General features: G+C 38.4%; 1 protein-coding gene across 5 annotated transcripts in view; it reads left to right on the top strand.

Annotated features, from left to right (window-relative positions):
• Window positions 1-306: 306 nt before the first annotated feature.
• UPP2 (uridine phosphorylase 2) overlaps window positions 307-26,991 on the top strand; it is a 44,121-nt gene continuing 17,436 nt past the window's right edge. For all 5 annotated transcript variants that reach the window (XR_014297038.1, XR_014297039.1, XM_082659039.1 and 2 more), the window contains exons 1-4: window positions 307-618; window positions 5,433-5,550; window positions 17,911-18,069; window positions 24,946-25,060. Coding sequence is in view for 3 of the 5 variants with exons in the window: in XM_082659039.1 (XP_082515165.1) it covers window positions 557-618; window positions 5,433-5,550; window positions 17,911-18,069; window positions 24,946-25,060 (454 nt within the window). In the remaining 2 variants the exon portion in view is untranslated. The remainder of the gene's footprint in view (window positions 619-5,432; window positions 5,551-17,910; window positions 18,070-24,945; window positions 25,061-26,991) is intronic.

The raw sequence follows: 26,991 nt of genomic DNA, 5'->3' as shown, positions 1-26,991 counted from the left end.
GAATGAAAACAAGTTGATGAGAGGTAGGATGAGGTGAGAAAATGAAATGTTTGGGAACTGAAAGTTCCCACGTGTACTGGACACATTCTGAGACAACCTGGTGGATTTGTTACGGAAATCAATGGAGGACTTGCAACCATATACAGTTGTCTAAAAGTAAATAAGTCTGTGTGTTACCCCAGACCCATGCTGGACCAAGGCCAGATGTAAGGGAAAGGTGTGTTGGTCAACAGTTAACAAGCTAACAAACCTAACCTATTAAAGAGGTAGGATGCCACACCTTCAAAGGGAACCTATCTTCTTGGGGAAGTGTTGCTCTGAGAGCTGGGCTGTAGTTTAAAAGGCCATGTCAGGGAGAATATTTTTGAATTAACGAGGGAGTTTAGAATGCTAAGTGAAAAGTTCCATTAGCAATTTCGGAAGAAAACAAGTTTTAAGGGAGAGTGGCATTCTAAATTGTCATTCTACCATAATTTGATCTATAATTTAATAGTAAATCACAATATTTTTCTTTCCTGATATCAACTTAAGAGTGATTATCCTCATAATACAAAGTATGACTTCGAGTTTTCCTGCTTCCAATACATCCAAGAGATCTGAGAGGAATACATATGTTGGGTGAGTAATTTTGATCTTTTATTGGTTTTGATGAGATGGGAGGTTCTTTGGATTTTATATTAAATATTCAGAAGATGGATTTCTACAGTTATGTAAGTTTCTTAAGTTTAGAGATCATATAGTTGGAACACAGTTCAGAATACAAAACGAAATAAAAACAATGCCAATTTTCTCCTCAATGGCATTTTCATTTCTCAGTTCTTAGAAGGGGTTAGCTCATCTAAGAAAGTGAGGCAGGGCTTCCCTGGTGGCGCAGTGGTTGAGAGTCCACCTGCCGATACAGGGGACACGGGTTCGTGCCCCCGTCCGAGAAGATCCCACATGCCGCGGAGCGGCTGGGCCCGTGAGCCATGGCCGCTGAGCCTGTGCGTCTGGAGCCTATGCTCCGCAACGGGAGAGGCCACAACAGTGAGAGGCCTGAGTACCGCAAAAAAAAAAAAAAAAGTGGGGCAATATGTCAATCACATCTCAATTAAAGAAAAATGAAAGTGGGGCAAAACAAGTCACACAAAACATGCGTGAATGAACGAATTCACAGTTCAGCCTGGAATTCAGCCTGGAGTTCAGTCTTTAACCCCAGGACCGTGGGCTGTATCTGAGAAATAATTAAAGGGGCCTCCCAGTGTCTAAGGGAGATGTAACTGTGTTGCAGCTTATTATGAAGTGATTTCACGTGCTTTGCGGTGGACTTTACATAGAATGCACTTCTAAAATACCGTGTAGGTTATTCATCTCAGGGGTAGACATAAATCTGCCAAAGCTGTCTGCAAATTTAGCTCCAATTCCTGCCCCAGGTTCACAGAACATAATAGAGCATTAATCTTCATGAGGCTTAAGGAATTTTTGTAAGTTCCTTCTAAATGTCTGGCTTAAAGGCTCCATCAGGACAGCATTTCACAAAATGCTCCACGTACCCATTCCAAACAGAGGTAGCCTCCCACTGTGTTCATTTCTTCAGGGAAGCCAAGGAGAAGGAAAGGGAAACATTATGAAAATGAAGGTAATGGTAAAATGGAAAGACTGCTCACCCAGCACTTTACTTTGGTTACCAATATTTAATACTGACCATGCTATATAGCATGTCATAGTTTGCTAAAAGACTTTATTCCCAACTGCATCTTTGGCTTATGTTTTTGGGAAAAACTGAAAAAGAAGATAGAGGAGAAAACAGTAAATGCAAGTCTATTTAATAAAAATTATGTATCTTGGAAAGACTGAAGTATTGCAATTGTCTGATTCATACTGGGTTAAATTTGGCATGATACCCCAAATTGGTCCTTCCTTTGGTCACTGATAGAGTGAACATCTTAGAAGTGCTTCTTAATGAGCCTAATGGAATAAAAATCTTCTATAGATGTCTCCCTGTCCCAATTTTTGGACCAAGAGATCATTAGACATTGGGACAGACATCAAAGAAAACTAAAGAATGAATTAAGAGGAGTATTATAATTAACACAAGAGAATATAATGAATGGTTATCCCAGTCTGAGAATTTCTTCTTGAAGATAGGAGAGGTGGAGTAGATCAGTGATTTAAAAAATACAAAGTCCCAGAACTCCTCGACCAACTGAATCAGAATTTCTAGGAGTTGGGCCCAGGTATCAGTACTAAGCACAACGGGTGACTCTGATATGTAGTTAAGAGCTTGACTCACTGGAGTAGATGAATGACACTCTTTCATAGAGTGATGATTCATAGATTCAGCTGGGAATCCAAAGGAAAAATCTCCAGAGAGTGAAAGCAGTTTTGGGAGAGTAAAACCGAAAGCATAATAGAAACTGGAAGATAAAGTGTATGGCAGTGTTTCTCAAACTTTAATGTGCATGGGAATCACGTAAGAGTTAGTCAAAATTCAGATTGTAATTCAGTATGTCTAGGGTAGGGACTGAGATTTTGCATTTCTAACAAGCTGTCCAGGAGATGCTGCTGACGCTCCTGGTTCATTGACCACACTTTGTCTAGCAAGGGACAGTGGGTAAATATCTTCCTGCCCCTCAGCAAGAGAAGAAAGAAGGTGTCCTTCTGCTTTGAGGCTTTGATGCTTTTTCTGATGTAGGAAAGTGCATCATGGAATGCTTTCTGTTTGAAACCAGCTATCCACTAACTAATTAAGAATCTGTTGTCCTAAATGTTTTTGAAATTAATAGTATTGCTGTTCTACTTCCTGAACAGTTAATTTAACAAATAAAATTTTTAAATATTTAGGAATTTAAAAAGATACATGAGACAGCTTGCATGAGGGAATTCAGAATCTTTCTGGGAAGGCAGAAAATTAACACATGAAATGCCAAATAAATGCTTTAGGAGCACAGTGGGGGGGAATTCATACTGACCAGAGAGGAAAGATACTTGGAAAAGCCTTCACAGAGGAGGTGATATTTGAATTTGACCTTGAAGAATGAGTAGGATACTAATAGGTGAAAAACTGAGGGCAAGGAGAAGGATGTTTCAGGAACAAAGGTCTAAAGCAGGGGTTCTTAACTTTGGCTGCACATCAGATCATCCAGGAAGATTTAAAAAATAATTTCAGAGTCTAAATTAATTTGGGCCTGAGCAACAGTATTTTCTTCAAAACCCCCTGGTGATCTTAATGCACAGTCAGGTTGAGGACCATTGGAGATACAGAAACATACAAGGTTTTTGTTAAGATGTTTTAAAGTATTTGGAGGGAAATGGGAGGACCGTAGAGCAGAGAAGTTCCAGATGGTTCTTGGTAAAGATGGCTGGATCCACTGTGGTGTGAGGCAGTGTTCATGCAGTAGGGGAAAGGGCAGGAAGGCTGGCAGCCACGGCATCACCAGAATGGCTGATATGGCCAGGGTGGTGCTGGGATGTCACACCCAAGATGAGTGGGAGCAAACGGATAACCACTGAACTGCACTGGGTAATGAAGTGATGGGCTGACATCAAGAATGGCTTTAAGACAAATACCATATGATACCACTTATATGTGGAATCTAAAATATGACACAAATGAACTTATCTACGAAAAAGAAACAGACTCACAGACATAAAGAACAGATTTGTGGTTGCCAATGGGGAGAGGGGACGGGGGAGGGATGGATTATGAGTTTGGGATTAGCAGATGCAAACTAGTATATATAGAATGGATAAACAACAAGGTCCTACTGTACAGCACAGGGAACTATATTCAGGATCCCGGGATAAACCATAATGGAAAAGAATATGAAAAAGAATGTATGTATATGTATAAATGAATTACCTTGCTGTACAGCAGAAATTAACACAACATTGTAAATCAACTATACTACAACAAAATGAATTTTTTAAAAAAGAATGGCTTTAAGGCCTTCTAGTTGTAGTCCTTTCTTTCTGGTAAGCTTGTCTTTCCACTGGCTTCTTAGTAATATCTCCACATTCTCTTCTGGGCATCTGGTGGAAGGAGGCTGCTGGAAAATAGTTTCTACTTTGAAGTGTCCTCTTTCTTATCTTACCTTCTGTTTTTAAGTCTTACTTTCCTTATTACAATAATTTTGTACTCTTATGGTTTTGCATGATTACTAAAATTAGGTCTTTCACTTGATCACTTCCCTTTTCTCCAAGCTCTTTAGTCTCACTTCTTTTCCTTCACGCTTTTTCTTGAGCATTTCTTTTTTATAAGCTCTAAATCCTGTTGCTTTAGAACTCTGTGCCTGTTTAGTCTTCCTTTTTCTATTATACCTACATTCAGTCTCTCCAGGATCCTACTCAGCTTTCTGTTTTGACCCCATCATCCTGCTTCACTTACTTCTCATTTAGATCTTCTAATGAAAAAAGATCATTTTATAGTATGTTAACAAAGAACCTCTTATTGGTCAGCAGGCTAATGCTGCTTAAAATGTCAGTGGCTTCTTGCTCAATCCAAAACAGGCTGATGGAGTAAAGGACTGGTGTCTACTCTGCACATCCACTGAGAGAGAGAGGAAGAGAAACAAATTTGAGGGAGATACTAGTTTTTTGGGAGCCAGGCCTAGAAGTAGACACATCACTTCCACCCACATTCCAATGGCCAGAACTCAGTCATATGACCTCACTTTACTGTAAGAGAAGCTGGGAATGTGGTCTAGCAATGTGCCCAGGAGGAAAAAGAATTGGGGTTTGATGAACACATTGCATTCTTTGCCACACCCTACTTTTTCATGTCAGTCTTTCTAAAACTAGTACCTGTCAGGTCCTCCATGTTGGGAAGTATAAGAATGAGAGTTAGTTATTCTATGTTCACTGTACATCAGCTGTGTTACAAACATTATCTCATTCAGGCCTTAGGCAATCTTGCAAAGCAGTTATTATTTTCACTATACCAATCTTACAGATGAGGAAGCCAAACAACAAAGATAAAATAATATACCCAAGGTTGCATAATTAGTATATATATGGTTGAACTGGCAGGGGAATCCAGGCAGTCTGATTCCAGAGCCCAGTAGCTTATGTTACACAGCCTCTCTTTCGAAGAAAGAAAATAGCCACCAGGGCTGGACAGAATTGGGTAGAAATGACTGTTCTGTAATCTACTGGTTGTATAATCTTGCACAAGTTTCTCAACTTCTGTAAGGCTTGGCTTCTTATGAATTATTAGTATTACTTACCTAATAGAATGGTCATGGGATTAAACGAGGTAATGTGTTTATTATATGCAGTTTTCATGACATTGTAAAATTTTCATGCTTAATGCTATGCCTGGTACATAGTAAGTGCACAACAAATATTAGCCATATATATATTCATTATTATACCACATAGGTGTAGACTGATATTTCCCTTTTGTGTGGTATCCCTCCAAATTCCTTTACACCTTCTTTTATTATTTTTTTCAGAAAAGGTTTTGTTCATGTTAAAAATCCTTACCTGGACTCTATGGATGAAGATGTTCTCTATCACTTGGATTTAGGAACAAAAACACACAACCTACCAGAAATGTTTGGGGATGTAAAGGTAAAAGTATTTCTAACTTTAGGAAAAAAAATTGAGTTTCCCCTGGTGATATTTCTCCTTATTTTCCTAACATAAACTTTACACCTTTGGCTAGAGAAATGTCAGAGGTCCCCATAAGAACAAAAGCTGTGCTCGTTCTCTGAAACAATTTAGAATGTGTACATCATGAACAGTCATTTCCACCTTAACAAGATATAAAGGTTCCCAAACTAAATCTAATGCAAACATGGTTATTTGACTCTTCTGGTCCCTAAAGATAAATACAATTTTACTGACAATACTGCTGGGTGTTCAGAATTCATTACGATTCAGTTCACTATTTAACATCTTCAATTATAGGTGAACCTCACTAATTCTCATTTTATCAAATCATGAAATAACTCAACAAAACTAAAAATACTATCTTATACCACTTCTTGAAAACAACCATTATTCAATATTTCATATTATTAAGATTTTTGTTATTTCATAAAAAATATTATGAAATAATTGTTTCTGGAATGCTACTAGGAAAATTTTATGTCAGTATTATTTATCTTAATATATATGTTAATTATAAAAATGACTCATGTTCATTATTTAAAATTGGGAAAATATAAATAAGAACAAAGATTTTTATTTTTTAAATTAAATTTAATACAGCAGGTTCTTATTAGTTACCTATTTTATATATATTAGTGTATATATGTCAATCTCAATCTCCCGATTCATCCCACCACCACCACTCACCCCCTGACCCCAGCTGTCCCCCCTTGGTGTCCATATATTTGTTCTCTACATCTGTGTCTCTATTTCTGCCTTGCAAACTGGTTCATCTGTACCATTTTTCTAGATTCCACATATATGTGTTAATATACGATATTTGTTTTTCTCTTTCTGACTTACTTCACTCTGTATGACAGTCTCTAGATCCATCCATGTCTCTACAAATGACCCAATTTTGTTCCTTTTTATGGCTGAGTAACATTCCCTTGTACATATGTACCACATCTTCTTTATCCATTTGTCTGTCAATGGGCATTTAGGTTGCTTCCATGATGTGACTATTGTAAATAGTGCTGCAATGAACATTGGGGTGCATGTGTCTTTTTGAATTATGGCTTTCTCTGGATATATGCCCAGTAGTGGGATTGCTGGGTCATATGATAATTCTAGTTTTTAGTTTTTTAAGGAACCTCCACACTGTTCTCCATAGTGGCTGTATCAATTTACATTCCCACCGACAGGGCAAGAGGGTTCCCTTCTCTCGACACCCTCTCCAGCATTTGCTGTTTGTAGATTTTCTGATGATGCCCATTCTAACTGGTGTGAGCTGATACCTCATTGTAGTTTTGATTTGCATTTCTCTAATAATTAGTGATGTTGAGCAGATTTTCATGTGCCTCTTGGCCATCTGTATGTCTTCTTTGGAGAAGTGTCTCTTTAGGTCTTCTGCCCATTTGTGGATTGGGTTGTTTGTTTTTTTTAATATTGAGCTGCATGAGCTCTTTATATATTTTGGAGATTAATCCTTTGTCCATTGATTTGTCGGCAAATATTTTCTACCATTCTGAGGATTGTCTTTTCATCTTGTTTATGGCTTCCTTTGCTGTGCAAAAGCTTTTAAGTTTCATTACGTCCCATTTGTTTATTTTTGTTTTTATTTCCATTACTCTAGGAGGTGGATCAAAACATGTACTGCTGTGATTTATGTCAAAGAGTGTTCTTCCTATGTTTTCCTCTAAGAGTTTTATAGTGTCCAGTCCTACATTTAGGTCTTTAATTCATTTTGAGTTTAGTTTTGTGTATGGTGTTAGAGAGTGTTCTAATTTCATTCTTTTACATGAAGCTGTCCCATTTTCCCAGCACCACTTATTGAAGAGACTGTCTTTTCTCCATTGTATATCCTTGCCTCCTTTGTCATTGATTAGTTGACCATAGGTGCGTGGGTTTATCTCTGGGCTTTCTATTCTGTTCCATTGATCTATATTTCTGTTTTTGTGCCAGTACCATATTGTCTTGATTACTGAAGCTTTGTAGTATAGTCTGAAATCAGGGAGTCTGATTCCTCCAGCTCCGTTTTTTTTCCCTCAAGATTACTTTGGCTATTGGGGTCTTTGTGTCTCCACACAGATTTTAAGATTTTTTGTTCTAGTTCTGTAAAAAATGCCATTGGTAATTTGATAGGGATTGCACTGAATCTGTAGATTGCTTTGGAGGTAGAGTCATTTTCACAATATTGATTCTTCCAATCCAAGAACATGGTATATCTCTCTATCTGTTTGTATCATCTTTCATTTCTTTCATTAGTGTCTTACAGTTTCCTGCATACAGGTCTTTTGTTTCCCTAGGTATTTTATTCTTTTTGTTGCAATGGTGAATGGAATTGTTTCCTTAATTTCTCTGTCTGATCTTTTGTTGTTAGTGTATAGGAATGCAAGAGATTTCTGTGCATTAATTTTTATTTATTTATTTGGCTGCGATGGGGTCTTCGTTGCTTTGCGTGGGGTTTCTCTAGCTGTGGCGAGTGGGGGCTACTCTTTGCTGCGGGGCGTGGGCTTCTCATTGTGGTGGCTTCTCTTGTTGCAAAGCTCGGGCTCGAGGCACGTGGGCTTCACTAGTTGTGGCATGCGGGCTCAGTAGTTGTGGCTTGCAGGCTCTAGAGCGCATGCTCAGTATTTGTGGTACACGGGCTTAATTGCTCCGCGGCATGTGGGATCTTCCTGGACCAGGGCTTGAACCCATGTCCCCTGCATTGGCAGGCAGATTCTTAACCACTGCACCACCAGGGAAGTCCCTCTGTGCATTAATTTTGTATCCTGCAACTTTACCAAGTTCATCGATTACCTCTAGTAGTTTTCTGGTGGCATATTGAGGATTATCTATGTACAGTATCATGTCATCTGCAAACAGTGACAGTTTTACTTCTTTTCCAATTTGTATTCCTTTTATTTCTTTTTCTTCTCTGATTACCATGGCTAGGACTTCCAAACCTATGCTGAATAACAGTGGCAAGAGTGACATCCTTGTCTTTTTCCTGATCGTAGAGGAAATGCTTTCAGCTTTTCACCATTGAGAATGATGTTTGCTGTGGGTTTGTCGTATATGGCCTTTATTGTGTTGAGGTAGGTTCCCTCTATGCCCTCTTTCTGAAGAGTTTTTATCATAAATGGGTGTTGAATGTTGTCAAAATCTTTTTCTGCATCTACTGAGATGATCATGTGATTTTTAATTCTCCAATTTGTTAATATGGTGTATCACACTGATTGATTTTTTGTATATTGAAGAATCCTTGCATCCCTGGTATAAATCCCACTTGATCATGCTGCATGATCCTTTTAGTGTGTTGTTGGATTCCGTTTGCTAGCATTTTGTTGAGGATTTTTGCATCTATATCCATCAGTGATATTGGTCTGTAACTTTCTTTTTTTGTAGTATCTTTGTCTGGTTTTGGAATCAGGGTGATGGTGGCCTCGTAGAATGAGTTTGGGAGTGTTCCTTCCTCTGCAATTTTTTGGAAGAGTTTGAGAAAGATGGGTGTTAGCTCTTTTCTAAATGTTTGATAGAATTCACCTGTGAAGTCATCTGGTCCTGGACTTTTGTTTGTTGGAAGATTTTTCATCACAGTTTCAATTTGATTGAATTGTGATTGGTTTGTTCATATTTTCTTGTGATTGGTTTGTTCATATTTTCTGTTTCTTCCTGGTTCAGTCTTGGAAGGTTATACCTTCCTAAGAATTTGTCCATTTCTTCCAGGCTGTCCATTTTATTGGCATAGAGTTGCTTGTAGTAGTCTCTTATGATGCTTTGTATTTCTGCGGTGTCCGTTGTAACTTCTTTTTCATTGCTAACTTTATTGATTTAAGTCTTCCTATTTTTCTTGATGAGTCTAGCTAAAGGTTTATCAATTTTGTTTATCTTCTCAAAGAACCAGCTTTTAGTTTTATTGATCTTTGCTATTGTTTTCTTTGTTTCTATTTCATTTATTTCTGCTTTGACCTTTATGATTTCTTTCCATCTACTAACTTTGGGTTTTGTTTGTTCTTCTTTCTCTAGTTCCTTTAGATGTTAGGATAGATTATTTATTTGCGATTTTTCTTGTTTCTTGAGGTAGGATTGTGTTGCCATAAACTTCTCTCTTAGGACTGCTTTTGCTGCACCCCATAGGTTTTGGTTCGCCGTGTTTGCATTGTCACTTGTCTCTAGGTATTTTTTGATTTCCTCTTTGATTTCTTCAGTGATCTCTTGGTTATTTAGTAACGTATTGTTTAGCTTCCATGTGCTTGTGTTTTTTACGTTTCTTTCCCTGTAATTTATTTCTAATCTCATGGTGTTGTGGTCGGAAAACATGTTTGATATGATTTCAGTTTTCTTAAACTTCCCGAGGCTTGATTTGTGACCCAAGATGTGATCTATTCTGGAGAATGTTACCTGTGCACTTGAGAAGAAAGTGTAATCTGCTATTTTGGGATGGAATGTCTGATAATTATCAATTAAATCAATCTGGTCTTTTGTGTCTTTTAAAGCCTCTGTTTCCTTATTTTCTTTTTTTTTTAACATCTTTATTGGAGTATAATTGCCTCACAATGTTGTGTTAGTTTCTGCTGTATAACAAAGTGAATCAGCTATACGTACACATATATCCCCATATCCTCTCCCTCTTGCGTCTCCCTCCCACCCTCCCTATCCCACCCCTCTAGGGGGTCACAAAGCACTGAGCTGATCTCCTGTGCTATGTGGCTGCTTCCCACTAGCTATCTATTTTACATTTGGTAGTGTATATATGTCAATGCCCCTCTCTCACTTCGTCCCAGCTTACCCTTCCCCCTCCCCGTGTCCTCAAGTCCATGCTTATTAATTTTCTGTCTGCATGATATGTCCATTGGTGTAAGTGAGGTGTTAAAGTGCCCCACTATTATTGTGTTACTGTTGATTTCCTCTTTTACAGCTGTTAGCATTTGCCTTATGTATTGAGGTGCTCCTATGTTGGGTGCATATATATTTATAAATGTTATATCTTCTTCTTGGATTGATCCCTTGATCATTATGTAGTGTCCTTCCTTGTCTCTTGCAACATTCTTTATTTTAAAGTCTACTTTATCTGATATGAGTATTGCTACTCCAGCTTTTTTTTTTTTTTTTTTTTTTGCGGTACGCAGGCCTCTCACTGTTGTGGTCTCTCCTGTTGCAGAGCACAGGCTCCGGACGCACAGGCCCAGCAGCCATGGCTCACGGGCCTAGCCGCTCCGCAGCACGTGGGATCCTCCCAGACCGGGGCATGAACCCGCATCCCCTGCATTGTCAGGCGGACTCTCAACCACTGCCCCACCAGGGAAGCCCCAGCTTTCTTTTGATTTCCATTTGCATGGAATATCTTTTTCCATCCCCTCACTTTCAGTCTGTATGTATCCTTAGGTCTGAAGTGGTTGTCTCTAGACAGCATATATATGGGTCTTGTTTTTGTATCCATTCAGCGAGCCTGTGTCTTTTGGTTGGAGCATTTAATCCAGTGACATTTAAGTTAATTATCGATATGTATGTTCCTATTACCATTTTATTAATTGTTTTGGGTTTATTTTTGTAGGTCCTTTTCTTCTCTTGTGTTTCCCACTTAGAGAAGTTCCTTTAGCATTTGTTGTAGAGCTGGTTCAGTGGTGCTGAATTCTCTTAGCTTTTGCTTGTCTGTAAAGCTTTTGATTTCTCCGTCAAATCTGAATGAGATCCTTGCTGGGTAGAGTAATCTTGGTTGTAGGTTCTCTCCTTTCATCACTTTAAATATATCGTGCCACTCCCTTCTGGCTTGTAGAATTTCTGCTGAGAAGTCAGCTGTTAATCTTATGGGAGTTCCTTTATATGTTATTTGTCATTTTTCCCTTGTTGCTTTTAATAATTTTTCTTTGTCTTTAATTTTTGTCAATTTGATTACTATTGCCTCGGTGTGTTTATCCTTGGGTTTATCCTATATGGGACTCTCTGCTCTTCCTGGACTTGGGTGGCTATTTCCTTTCCCATGTGAGGGAAATTTTCTACTATAATCTCTTCAAATATTTTCTCAGGTCATTTCTGTCTGTCTTCTCCTTCTGAGACCCCTATAATGTGAATGTTGTTGTGTTTAATGTTGTCCCAGAGGTCTCTTAGGCTGTTTTCATTTTTTTTCATTCTTTTTTCTTTATTCTGTTCTGCAGCAGTGAATTCCACCACTCTGTCTTCCAGGTCACTTCTCAGTTATTCTGCTATTGATTCCTTCTAGTGTATTTTTCATTTAAGTTATTGTGTTGTTCATCTGTTTGTTTGTTCTTTAATTCTTCTAGGTCTTTGTTAAACATTTCTTGCATCTTCTCGATCTTTGCCTCCATTCTTTTTCCAAGGTCCTGGATCATCTTCACTATCATTATTCTGAATTCTTTTTCTGGAAGGTTGCCTATCTCCACTTCATTTAGTTGTTTTTCTGGGGTTTTACCATTTTCCTTCATCTGATACATAGTCCTCTGCCTTTTCATTTTTTCTATCATTCTGTGAATGTGGTTTTCGTTCCACAGGCTGCAGGATTGTATTTCTTCTTCCTTCTGCTGTCTGTCCTCTGGTGGATGAGGCTATCTAAGAGGCCTGTGCAAGCTTCCTGATGGGGGGCACTGGTGGTGGGCAGAGCTGGGTGTTGCTCTGGTGGGCAGTGTTCAGTACAACTTTAATCTGCTTGTCTGCTGATGGGTGGGGCTGAGTTCCCTCCCTGTTGGTTGTTTGGCCTGAAGCAGCCCAGCACTGGAGGCTATAGGCTGTTTGGTGGGGCTAATGGTGGACTCCGGGAGGGCTCATGCCAAGAAGTACTTCCCAGAACTTCTGCTTCCAGTGTCCTTGTCCCCACAGTGAGCCAGAGCCACCCCCCACCTCTGCAGGAGACCCTCTACACTAGCAGGTAAGTCTGGTTCAGTCTCCTATGGGGTCACTGTTCCTTCCCTCTGGGTCTTGATGTGCACACTACTTTGTGTGTACCCTCTAAGAGTGGAGTCTCTGTTTCCCCCAGTCCTGTCAAAGTCCTACAGTCAAATCCCACTAGCCTTCAAAGTCTGATTCTCTGGGAATTCCTCCTCCCACTGCTGGACCCCCAGGTTGGGAAGCCTGATGTGGGGCTCAGAACCTTCACTCCAGTGAGTGGACTTCTGTGGTATAATTGTTCTCTAGTTTGTGAGTCACCCACCTAGTGGTTATGGGATTTGATTTTATTGTGATTGCACCCCTACTGCCATCTCACTGAGGCTTCTCCTTTGTCTCTGGGTGTGGGGTATCTCTTTTGGTGAGTTCCAGTGTCATCCTGTCAATGATTGTTCAGCAGTTAGTTGTGATTCCAGTGCTCCTGCAAGAGGGAGTGAGTGCATGTCCTTCTACTCTGTCATCTTGAACCAATCTAGAACAATGATTTTTAAAAACACGTCTAAAAAAACCCCTACCAGCTAAACAACGATGCCATCAACCTATTTTCTTTTCTTTCAGTTCTTTTTAACAAATAGATTTTTAAATAGTTGGAATTACATAACTTTACAGTCTATGTTTTTCACTTAACTTTATGTCATTAACATTTCCCCATATTATAGTGTTCTCTTTGAAACACATGGTTTATGGATGCCAAGCGCCTGTGCCATACATTACATAGTCTACTATTGACTTTAATGTTGAAGTATTTTCTATCATAAACACACTCAAATGGATATTTTTGTACCTATAATTTTTTTTACATTTAAGTCTATTAAGATTTACAGAAATGGTTAAAGGGAATGAACTTAAAAAATTTTTTTTTTCTTTTCTAAAAGGCCTACACCTAATCACAGTCCCACCGCTAGAGAATTGTGCAGTTTTCATCTGACTTTTATTCACTCCTTTAGCAATTACAAGAACAAAAATAAAAGCTCTCAGACCCACTACCTCAAATCTTCACATTCCCTCTTTTAGGTGGGTGTAGCAGATATTCATTTCCTCCATAAAACAAGGAAATTGAATTCAGAGTGGTCAAAGGTGGTTAACAAATTACACCATATAGTGGCAGAGCTAGGACTTGGACCAAATTCTTCTAAGTCCAATTTCCAGGGTTCTTGCCCACTGCACTAGCTGGGCTTTTTGAGTCATCATAACTGAGAATAGTCTACTAATTGACAGGGGGCATTGAAGAAAGGGGAGGAAGAGGAGGAGGCGGTTAGCTAGACAAAGAAGGAGGAGGAGGAGAAGGAAGGAAGGGTGGCAGGGTGGGGAGGAGAAGAAATAAATCTATGATATTCATTAACAGTAGGGGCTACATTGCTCCCTCCCCCTCCCATCTTTCCTAGGGCACAGGTGTGATGGTGTGGGCTCATCTGATGTGACCCGCCCATTTCCCTACTCCTCTGCAGTCAGCGGCTCTTTGCTCTTTCATGGCCTTCCCTCAATCTTTTGCTTCATCTTTTCGTCTCTTCCTACTGCTGTTTCTGATGTTTATGCTCCAAGAGTAAATTGATCAAGGCTGTCTTTGATACTCATTAATTGGACTTTACCTGAATTCAAATGTTAGGTTTGAGGTTCATGCTTCACAATGACTTTTCCAGGACCCTTACATAAGGATAATTCTGATTAATTAAATGATCTATCATAATTAATAAACTAACATGAACATCTAATTAATAACTAAATAGACTGATGTTTTTGAGATAGAAAGTGATCTATAATTTACATATCTAGGTATCTGTCTCTCCTCTACCTGCTTAGATTTTTATCAGCACTATTCTCATACTTCATCATAACCACTATCCAACCTTATAAGCTCATAATCCACCTGGCTGTGGACAATTTCAATAGATTCTCTTTTGGATAAAAAGACATGCTCTGGTTTAGAACTCATTTTTTTCTACTAGAGAACAACTCTATTGATTGGGCCATTTTGATGGATAGGAGGCAAAAGTGTGTGTGTGTGTGGGGGGGTGTAGATTGGGGAGCAGGTAACGTAGTTCCAAATGATCAGAATTGGCTGTTTAACCTATTCTTTAGAGGCAACAGGTAAAGCCTGACTTATATTTATAGATGCTCTTCTCAGAAACTTGCCTCCTTCCAGTTACATTCTTATCTTTGAATAAGAACATGCTAGGTTCAATTTCTCAACTCCCTTAAATCCCAGGGTAGCAATTCTAGCTAATAAGAGAGGACATAATCCATCAGTACCTGAAAACTCAGCCTTGTCTTCACAGAGATGATAATCATTATTAACAGCACTATCTTCAAAGAAAAGGAGAACTCTGGGTGTGTAAAATTTTAAATCTTAAAGATTCTGACAACCATTCCTATTTTATTCATTTTCTTACTTACTGTACTTAAAAGGTTTTGTTAGTTGCTACTTCAAAATATCAGTGGCTTAACAAAATGTAAGTTTGTTTCTCACTCACACTGAGTACCAAGTGGGTGCTCCTGGTCAATCAGTGGCTTTCTTCCAACTGGTGATTAGGGACCCAGGCTCCTTCTATCTTGTTGCTCTGTCATCTTCAAGGAGTGCCTTGCAAAGTTTCACTGGGTGTCAGCGCCCATTCAGCAGACAAACAGAAGACAATCTATAGGATCACCAATGGGAGATTTCTATGTGTTAGAACTGGAAGCGACACCATTTCTGTTCACATTCTAGTAGCTGGAACTCAGGCATATGGTCTCATCTACCTGAAGAGGAGGCTGGGAAGTTGAGTTTAGTAGTGTGCCCAGAAAGAAGGGGGAAGAGTTTGGTAAACAGCTAATGTCTTTTGTCATATAGACTTGAATCAATCAATCAGTTGAAAAATATAGTGGAGTATCTTTAGAAGTTATCTACTCAAATTCAACCTCCAAATATATCTTTTATAAGATCACTAACTGGTACCCTCCAATCTCTCCCTAGAAATCTCAAGTAACATGGAAAAGCATTATCTTACAATACTATGTAATATGTATTTTAAGTCTCTATACTCCTTTATTAACAGACAAAATACATATACTGCAGTAGGACCAGATAAATACAACATGGCAAAGCTAAGTCTTTCAAGACACTAGGCATATTTGAAAGTGAGTTCATTCTGGCAGTCTTTAGGCAAAGTCCTTAACATAGTTTTGTAATGCTTCAGACTCCTTCCCAAGACATTTCTATCTTCTTTGATAAAACCAGGACAAATGATAATTTTTTGGGGGGGACATAAATCACAGAAAGTGTCACTTAAAGTCATTATTGGTTGGTGGTCTTCAGCCATATTTTACTCCTCGTCAAAGCAGCCAGACTGAAAATTGTGTCAATAGGTGATATTTAGTAAGTCTGATTTAGAAGTAAGTCTTCAAGAACAAAAACGCTTTTGTCTACACTTATCATCTTTATGTCTCCAGAAACATTCAGAAATTCCTGTTGATTACAGCAATATCTAAGTTCAAAGAAGAATTCAAACCACAAGCTATTCCAACATCTGTTTTGGTTTTATTGTCAATCTGAATAGTTGTAATTTACATTTACTGGCACCACACACTGAGGTTATTTTCAAACTACTGTATTTTGTGAAAAGGAAACAACAACAACAAAAATGACCTCCTTGTACTTGGATCTTGAGCCAAGTCTTAACTGTCCATACGAACAGAGGGGAATATTTCACAAATAATCAATGCTAATTTAAAAACTTACCTTAGACCATGGTCTTATCCTCTTTGCTACTCAGCCTTGATGGCTAACTTTCATTGCAGTTCATTACCAACTTTAGGCCCCAACAGAGAAACTCATAAGAAGACACAGAAAAGATAATAATGAGGGTAGAAGAGAGGCAGAGGGCCTGGATAAAAGGATAATTACATCCCACCATCGAGAATGAGGGTGGCATAGGAATTATTGCTAAATGGAAACAAAATGCATCATGTAATGAGACCACCCAATACTCACAGTAAATTGTGAATCGGGCACCTAATTCTACAACCTCAGTTAGTTATTTCCTTGGGCAGATACTCTTTATCCTTGTGAGGGGCCTCACTGGCAATCCTTCTGAAGCTCTGCCTAATGCTGCCCACATCAGTCAGGCACTACCAGCTGCCTTTTCCTTACTGGATTTGAACTAGTTTCATTTGCACTAAATTTCAAAAATACAGAAACAAATAAGCAAGCTCAAAAGCAGGGCCAGGAAATTGCTCTATGATATGAAAAACGGAAGTTGCCATTTGTTGACCACTCAGAAAGTGCCTGGCTTTGTCCCCTATCATGTTCAATCTCATCTTATCCTCACAAAAACCCTCTGAAGGATACTATGGTTTGTTTGTTTGTTTCTATTTTGGAGGTGATAATCTGAGGCACGTAGAGATTACACGTATAACACTGAACAAACTACTTAATCAGATACAGGGTTGGGGTGCAAAGCCAGGCTTCTCTAACCTCAAAGGTTAGTCCTTAAATCATTGTGTTGCCTTATCTCTCTGACTTGGAGCCTCTTCAGACTCTGTGCACCTCACTGCTCAGCTCAGATTCCAGAATGACTTTGCACCTGGCACCTTTCTGTGGGCTGTGCTTCCTCGGGTCTCTGACATCTGCTGCCACTCCTCCTCCCCACTGCTGAGCCCTGGTCCCCACCAGTCTGGCTGCTCATCCACGCTGCTCTTAGGCCATGTCCATCCTCTCTCTGATATCCACCTCTCCCATCCCTGGGACTGATGTACCCCTAAGAGGCTATTGCACAAGCAACCACCAGACAATTTTATTACCATATTTTATTAGATTTGACACCCTTGACTACAATCCATATTGTAATTTCAGAGATGTTAAAATGTGAATAAGACAAAAATAAAACCAAATTGTTGGAAATGAAGAAATACCGTAGTGAGATTTCTAGTCTACAATGATAAGGCTTGTTCCATGAAAATGTCTTCTGAATGAGAAGTTGGAAAGTCTTGATGTGTTTTCTTTAAAGCTTTAAATTAACATAGTATATTTTATAATAAAAACGTATGATTGGGAATGTGGAATCAGAAAACACATCTAAACTTATAGTTCTCATGTTATGTATTTCCATGTCCTCGGAATTGACACATTAAGCCTATAGCCCGCTAATGCCCAACAATAAGCTGCCTATGTCCACTTAAGATGCTTCTTGATGTTCACCATGACAAAAACACCAGGAAACACCCACCTGAACAAAATCAACACTTATTTTGATTTTGTGATTATCTTTTTCATTACTAATTATGTACATAAACTATGTTTCTGGTTGCCTTATTTACCGGGTAATGATGCCAATTAGTTAACTCATGAACATAACCCATAACATCTACATATACCCTTAAGAATATAATTGAAAAATAAAAACATTAAAGTTGAAAGCTGACCCTTGCTTTTTATCCCAGTTACTAAGGCAGGTTATTGTTTATTTTTATTAACAGTTTGTCTGCGTTGGTGGAAGCCCTAACAGAATGAAAGCATTTGCACTGTTTATGCACAAGGAACTCAGATTGGAAGACAGTGAAGAAGACGTTAAGGACATCTGTGCCGGGACTGACAGATATTGTATGTACAAAATTGGTCCCGTGCTCTCTATCAGTGTAAGTACTCAATGGCTGCACGTCACATAGTCATCACAAGCTAGCAAAAGAAAGTGGGAACTTCCAAATACAGGAGTTCTTTTTCCCCTCCTGCTTTGCATTTTCACACAATAAATTAAGTGTCCAGGTGTGACATTCATAGTTGGAAAAAGTCCTAGGGGCAGAAAATAACATTCAGTGCTACTTTGGTTTGCTTTATTAGTTACCACTTAGCTATGCAAGTTAGGAGAAAAAACCCTCAAAGCACATTTCCTCTCTTTAGCTTGTAACTGATTAATAAGCCACCAGCAATTTTTTCTCCTCTACCCTTTATCCAGCTTTGGGAATGTTGGGCTTTTAGTACACAGGGGCCAATTTTCAGGGTTACCCAAGTTGTGCCATTTAACACTGTAATAAGCTCACTGAAAAGCTGCTAATACATTTCCATGGAGCTCTTGCAAACTGCTCTCCTGTATTTAGAATATGTTAACAGCTCTGGACACACAGTGTCCTGAGACAATATGAAAGTGGAATGACTTGCAATTTTAGGGAACACAGAGACCGTTTCCCTCTTGGACTCAGGATAGCATACACTTAGCGGAACGTACATGCGTGTGCACCCAGCTTGCCTTCCAAGTGGGTCTCTCTGCCACAGGGCTGTATTCTGAAACAATAGCTCTGAGTCTGTACATATCTGTACACTGCAGCCCTCATAAGGGGCACAGCTAAGTATGCCAGGTGACAAGGGAAGAATCCACTGCAGAGATGTGATAATTCTAAGGAGCTGGATTATATGTGACTCCCGCACCGGGGAATAACTATCAATTGCTCTATAGTACGTGGAGATGGAAGGATGGATGATCATGGCTGGAAGACTAGACCGAAGAAGGGAAAATTATGCAACACCGGTGGGACAGCCAAGTTGGTCTCCCCTCTGGGACAAAATACATGAAACCTGCTTTGGGCTCACATGGGAGAATCCATTCGTTCATTTGTTCATTCAACAATTACAGAAAGCTACATTAGAAAGAAACTGAGTATCCCCAGATCTTGGCACATTTTGTCTTGCTAACTTTTGCTTGACTTTTAGACTACAACTCTTTGTCCTTTTCTTTGCACAATAAATGGGTAAGGACAGAAAAGTAAAATTTATAAAAATGTGAAACTATCATAAACAAGTAGTAAAACTTCAGAGTAAGATATAAAAATGGCAGTAGACTGATCCTGCTGTCCATCAGGGAAAAAGAACTGAAATATGCATCATGTCCAGAGGGGTCAGACAATTAGAAATGAGTCTCACTAGGCAGAAAGAGGATTTCCAGTTGAGACCACTTCTTTGAAAATTCTTCCTCTCCAGCAGCTGCTGAGGAGTGTGTGTGTGTGTGTGTGAGAGAGAGAGAGAGAGCGAGAGAGACAGAGAAAGAGAGAAAGAGAGAGAGTCTAGCAGAAACATACAAGCCCATTTGTCATTTTATCACCGTGACACATATTAAGTGATAATCATAAACCTATTAAATATCTGATTTAGGAGGAACCTAATAGATTAAATAATGGTTCATTTTCTTAATATACAATTGAGGAAATGAGATTTAGAGAGTTTATTCATTAGTGGTAGAGTCCAGTCTTGTTAATCTTGGATATACATTTTTTTTGATTAAGTAATGTTTTTAATTTTGATCAACTTAAAAAATACAGAAAAATGCGAATAAGGAACTGTAGCCATATTCAGAATTACTGATATACATGTTTCCATCTTTTGTGTATGTATCTACCCATCTATCTGATTTCTTTCTTTCTTTCTCTCTTTCTCTTCCTTTCTTCCTTCCTTCCTTTTTCTTTCTTTCTTTTCCTTCTTTCTCTTTTTTTCCTTCTTTCTTTATCCTTCCATCTATCATCTATACTTGTATGCATGTATGTGTGTATGTATGTATGTAACTCTCTAAAGTTTCCTTCAAATTTTCTCTATTCTTCAAATAGTCTGCTATAACAGCTGTTTTGTGTGTATTTCATGTATCAATTCAGATAATTTTTTTCTAATGTTTTGGTATTATTTTGTCAATGGGTGATAGAATATAAGTTTTATTTGTTTCTCTTTGTTGATATTGTACTTGCTTTTATTTAACTGATTAATTGCTGTCTTTATTAGGGGGGGTTTATCATTTTTACTTATTTTTTTTCCTTTAGCATTGTTCATTTTTTTTTGAATTTTATTTTTTTAAACAGCAGGTTCTTATTAGTTATCTATTTTATGCATATTAGTGTATATACGTCAATCCCAATCTCCCAATTCATCCCACCACCAACTCCACCCCCGGCCGCTTTCCCCCCTTGGTGTCCATACGTTTGTTCTCTACATCTGTGTCTCTATTTCTGCCTTGCAAACCGGTTCATCTGTACCATTTTTCTAGATTCCACATATATGTGTTAATATACAATAGTTGTTTTTCTCTTTCTGACATAGTTCACTCTGTATGACAGTCTCTAGATCCATCCACGTCTCTACAAATGACCCAATTTCATTCCTTTTAATGGCTGAGTAATATCTCCTTGTATATACGTACCACATCTTTATCCATTCATCTGTCAATGGGCATTTAGGTTGCTTCTATGACCTGGCTATAGTAAATAGTGCTGCAATGAACATATTGGTACATGACTCTTTTTGAATTATGGTTTTCTCTGGGTATATGCCCAGTAGTGGGATTGCTGGATCATATGGTAATTCTATTTTTAGTTTTTTAAGGAACCTCCATCCTATTCTCCATAGTGGCTGCATCAATTTACATTCCCACTAACAGTGCAAGAGGGTTCCCTTTTCTCCACACCCTCTCCAGAATTTGTTGTTTGTAGATTTTCTCATGATGGCCATTCTGACCGGTATGAGGTGATACCTCATTGTAGTTTTGATTTGCATTTCACTAATAATTAGTGATGTTGAGAAGATTTTCATGTGCCTCTTGGCCCTCTATATGTCTTCTTTGGAGAAATGTCTCTTTAGATCTTCTGCCCATTTTTGGATTGGGTTTGTTTTTTTAATATTGAGCTGCATGAGCTGTTTATATATTTTGGAGATTAATCCTTTGTCCATTGATTCATTTGCAAATATTTTCCCCTATTCTGAGGGTGGTCTTTTCGTCTTGTTTATAGTTTTCTTTGCTTTGCAAAAGCTTTTAAGTTTCATTAGGGCCCATTTGTTTATTTTTATTTCCATTACTCTAGGAGGTGGGTCAAAAAAGATCTTGCTGTGGTTTATGTCAAAGAGTGTTCTTCCTATGTTTTCCACTAAGAGGTTTATGGTGTCTGGTCTTATATTTAGGTCTTTAATCCATTTGGAGTTCATTTTTGTGTATGGTGTTAGGGAGTGTTCTAATTTCATTCTTTTACATGTAGCTGTCCAGTTTTTCCAGCACCACTTATTGAAGAGACTGTCTTTTCTCCATTGTATATCCTTGCCTCCTTTGTCACTGATTAGTTGACCATATGTGTGTGGGTTTATCTCTGGGCTTTCTATCCTGTTCCATTGATCTATATTTCTGTTTTTGTGCCAGTACCATACCGTCTTGATTACTGAAGCTTTGTAGTATAGTCTGAAGTCAGGGAGTCTGATTCCTCCAGCACCACTTTTTCCCTCAAGATTGCTTTGGCTATTCGGGGTCTTTTGTGTCCCCATATAAATTTTAAGATTTTTTGTTCTAGTTCTGTAAAAAGTGCCATTGGTAGTTTGATAGGGATTGCATTGAATCTGTAGATTGCTTTGGGTAGTAGAGTCATTTTCACAATATTGATTCTTCCAACCCAGGAACATGGTATATCTCTCCATCTGTTTGTGTCATCTTTGATTTCTTTCATCAGTGTCTTACAGTTTTCTGAGTACAGGTATTTTACCTACTTAGGTAGGTTTATTTCTAGGTATTTTATTCTTTTTGTTGCAATGGTGAATGGGATTGTTTCCTTAATTTCTCTGTCTGATCTTTTGTTGTTAATGCATAGGAATGCAAGAAATTTCTTGCATTAATTTTGTATCCTGCAACTTTACAAAATTCATCGATTACCTCTAGTAGTTTTCTGGTGGCATATTGAGGATTATCTATGTACAGTATCATGTCATCTGCAAACAGTGACAGTTTTACTTCTTCTTTTCCAGTCTGTATTCCTGTTATTTCTGTTTCTTCTCTGATTGCCATGGCTAGAACTTCCAAAACTATGTTGAATAATAGTGGCAAGAGTGGACATCCTTGTCTTGTTCCTGATCTTAGAGGAAATGGTTTCCATTTTTCACCATTGAGAATGATGTTTGCTGTGGGTTTGTCATATATGACCTTTATTATGTTGAGGTAGGTTCCCTCTATGCCCACTCTCTGGAGAGTTTTTATCATAAATGGGTGTTGAATGTTGTCAAAAGCTTTTTCTGCATCTACTGAGATGATCATATGGTTTTTATTCTTCAATTTGTTAATATGGTGTATCACATTGATTGATTTTTTGTATATTGAAGAATCCTTGCATCCCTAGGATAAATTCCACTTGATCATGATGTATGATCCTTTTAATGTGTTGTTGGATTCTGTTTGCTAGTATTTTGTTGAGGATTTTTGCATCTATATTCATCAGTGATATTGTTCTGTAACCTTCTTTTTTTGTAGTATCTTTGTCTGGTTTTGGTATGAGGGTGATGGTGGCCTCGTAGAGTGAGTTTGGGAGTGTTCCTTCTTCTGCAATTTCTTGGAAGAGTTTGAGAAAGATGGGTGTTAGCTCTTTTCTAAATGTTTGATAGAATTCACCTGTGAAGTCATCTGGTCCTGGACTTTTGTTTGTTGGAAGATTTTTCATCACAGTTTCAATTTGATTACTTGTGATTGGTTTGTTCATATTTTCTGTTTCTTCCTGGTTCAGTCTTTGAATGTTACACCTTTCTAAGTATTTGTCCATTTCTGTCCATGCCATTTTATTGGCCTAGAGTTGCTTGTAGTAGTCTCTTATGATGCTTTGTATTTCTGCGGTGTCCGTCCTAACTTCTCCTTTTTCATTGCTAACTTTATTGATTTAAGTCATCTCCCTATTTTTCTTGATGAGTCTAGCTAAAGGTTTATCAATTTTGTTTATCTTCTCAAAGACTTAGCTTTTAGTTTTATTGATCTTTGCTATTGTTTTGTTTCTATTTCATTTATTTCTGCTCTGACCTTTATGATTTCTTTCCCTCTGCTAACTTTGGGTTTTATTTTTTTCTTTCTCTAGTTCTTTCAGGTGTAAGGTTAGATTATTTATTTGTGATTTTTCTTGGCTCTTGAGGTCGGATTGTATTGCTATAAACTTTCCTCTTAGGGCTGCTTTTACTGCACCCCATAGGTTTTGGGCTGTCGTGTTTTCATTGTCACTTGTCTCTAGGTATCTTTTGATTTCCTCTTTGATTTCTTCAGTGATCTCTTGGTTATTTAGTAACGTATTGTTTAGCTTCCATGTGTTTGTGTTTTTTGCATTTCTTTCCCTGTAATTTATTTCTAATCTCATAGTGTTGTGGTCGGAAAAGATGCTTGATATTATTTGTTTTCTTAAATTTCCCGAGGCTTGATTTGTGACCCAAGATGTGATCTATCCTGGAGAATGTTACCAGTGCACTTGAGAAGATAGTGTAATCTGCTGTTTTCAGATGAAATGTCCTAGAAATATCAATTAAATCTATCTGGTCTATTGTGTCATTTAAATCTGTGTTGCCTTATTAATTTTCTGTCTTGATGATATGTCGATTGGTATAAGTGAGGTGTTAAAGTCCCGCAGTACTATTGTGTTACTGAATCTTGGACATACAACTAATACCGGTTTGATTGATAGCCTCTAGGAGACTTACAATGCATTTGGAAGTCAGAACATGTTCCATGGCAACCAAAAATGGGAAACCCAGAGGTTCAAAGTTTCCATAGTTTAATATTCTTGATAGTGAGAAGAAGGGAACTCAGGTGAAAATATTGTGGTCATGGCTGTAAGTTTTCTAGATTTGTTAATGAAGAATTAGTGTCAGCCATCACCTAACTGCCAAGATGCCCCTGGTGCTTTTCTGCACACAAAGTCTTTGTGCCCAAGAGTAGAATACTGAAGACCACATTTGACTCTCTCGTGTTATATTAAGAATGAAATAGACACCCATTCTAAACTTAGCTCTAGCTACTACAGATTCCAGCATGGAGGACCTTTCTGGAGCATTATTAGAACATATTGTAACCACCAGGAGTGGCCAAATCCTCTAACCTGTGTTGACCCTTATTCTGTGACATTGATTCTACTCTTCCAAATGCTGAGGAAGACTAGAGTTGCAGTCATGATCTATATACTGAATGTGTATCCATTATATACTCCAAATTGTTAGGTGTAGATGTAACCCACATCTCTACCCTTGTGCCTTTCAGAGCTCAACAGAATTATCAACAAATGAACAAGGACACATGAGAGTAATGAGATGGATTTACTCTTTCATTTAGTATAGTGGAAAAGGACTAAATACATGGTAGCCAAATCTATATTTCCTCAAAATCAAGTCAATCTTGCAAAGAGCTCTTTTTCAAAACTCACTGTGAAGAGCCCAGTGGGGAACTGAGAAATGGCACTGCCCTGACACACCAGTACACCACGCCACCCCCACCTTCTGCTCTTGACAATGAGGGCTGAACTCAGTTTAACTGACAGGGAGATGTCTCTCTTTCATCGTCACAGATGGACCCATCTATCAGCATGTCATGTGGGCATCGGTTAGAGCTGACTTACGTTTTCCTCAGCTATGGCAAAGTCATAATGATTATGTAAATTTACCTGAGGGCTGTTAACTTGTAATGAAGGAAGTAAATATGTCCTGTGTGTGTTATCATTCTGCAAGATGTATAATGACTTTCCCTTTTCTCTCCACAGCATGGCATGGGCATCCCCTCCATTTCTATTATGCTTCATGAACTCATTAAATTACTGTACCATGCCCGGTGCTGTGATGTTACCATTATCAGAATTGGTACATCAGGGGGAATAGGTGAGATGGATTGATTTATATACTATTAAATCCAAGTGGTTGTTCCATACAGGGTAAGCTATTGGTGTGGTAACACACCAACGTACTCAGAGCCCAGAAGAAACCCGGATGGGCTAAAAAGTGTCAGGGGGCTGGGCTTGAGGCAATTGAGAAATTTAAATTTAAAGAAAATTTTAAAAATTTAAGGAAATGCATGTGTATATAATCTTTCTCTTTTTCCCTGCATGGAAACCTGGAGTGAGACATCCCACAGCCCACTGCCCAGATGGACTTAGGTGTTCTTAAAGGGAGGAGTGGAAACTTGCTAGGAAATATGTTTTGAGGATAAGAGTAAGTTTTGAGGGTTCGAATAGATTTTGAAGCTTAGGAATTTTATAAGTGCTCTCAAGTAAAAGAAATAAATCACTAAGATTTGCCTTGTTTATCAGCTAAGTAAGCAGACATCAATAGCTCTTAGGAAAACATTGCTTTTAGCTCATGTCAGTGACTACCCTTTTCTTGGCTGGGTCTTTTCCTCACCAACACAGCAGAAGAGATCAGGCCAGGCTTTTAGGGAAGAGTTGGGTGATGCTTCCTAAGGTTTTCTCAGAGCCTCCTCTCCTCCCTTCTTCCTTGGCTGGTCAGGCAGCTAGTCAGGAGCCTTGTTTATACATCTACCCTGGGCTGAGGTAAAGTTCTGTGGAGACCTTCTTCTTTTTCAACCTCTTCTTCAGGAGCAGATCTTGTGAGGGGATGATTCTACTATGTCACCAAATGCAAATACAGACAGGGCATTGTAACTGGAAATGTTTGGTTGACAGAGTGACAGGACTGAATGGGAATTATAAAAAAAAAAAAAAAAGGCTGAGATTTTGGTCTTAGAATTACACAGGTGGCTAAGTCATGCTTCACTAGAAACAAACACGTTCAAAAATATCATGCCCTTTCCACAGCTGTGGTACAGGAATAAAGTCCAGCCAAGGCCCTCACAGATGGATTAAAGAAGGACATCTATGGATGTCCATCCAGAAAGAGAAGGAGAATGTTAGCAATCATTATTAGATCAGGCATCCTTCTGGACTGTTGTTTATCCAATATTATCCCAAATAAGCAATAGTAGGGAATGATGCATTTGGGGATGAAATGGATAACACTGTTATTAAGATTGCTCATAATTCTTGAGTTGTGGGATACAAGGATCTGTCTGCATAGCCCATGCCCATGCAATGTACCACCCTGACTGCTGTGGTTGCCCCTTGATATTAACAAGTGTCCAGTGTGGGCAAAGCAACCTGCTGACCATCCAGCTCATGGTCATGGATTCTAGGTCTTTTGTTTGATGGTAACATGATACATATAGCCCATGTAGCACAATGAAGGTCTATGAATTGTGGGAAATTAAAGCAATGTGCTGTTGTGGATTATCCATCATTTTGAAGTTCTGTTCTCATTAAGAACTCTTAGCTTATCAATAAGATGTGTTTGTTTTGTTTTAAAAACTTTGATTTGGAGATGAAGGAGGTGTAGCTTGTTGGGGTTTTTTTTGTTTGTTTTTTTTGCTGATGTTACCACTCTTTAGATGAGCCAACAAAACTTCATTATGATGAGGTACTCAAATAAACAGTGCCTTGGCCTTTAAGAGACTTTAACTGGGATATAAATGCTCTAATACATCTAAATATTAGGATGTCATGTGAATAACTTCATTTTTGATTTCCACATTTTCAACTTCCTTCTCAGTCACTTTCCTGTTTTTAGGACACTGTGAATAATTCAAGAAGATACTTGTTTGATTTCTTTAAAAAGTATCTGACTCACCGAGGCTCTATTATCAGAGCCTACCTTGGGGCTCTAGCTGGATCTTCTAAATTAACCCCATGTTGATCCACATTGGAATTTATTAAGAACCCAGAAGGATATGGCTACGTGCTATGGTAGGGGTTGGTAAAGTT

This window comes from Grampus griseus (assembly GCF_964374135.1).
Source record: "Grampus griseus genome assembly, chromosome: 7".
NCBI classification, from domain to species: domain Eukaryota; kingdom Metazoa; phylum Chordata; class Mammalia; order Artiodactyla; family Delphinidae; genus Grampus; species Grampus griseus.
Note: the sequence above shows the minus strand (reverse complement) of the source record. Positions and strands in the feature narration are given on the sequence as shown.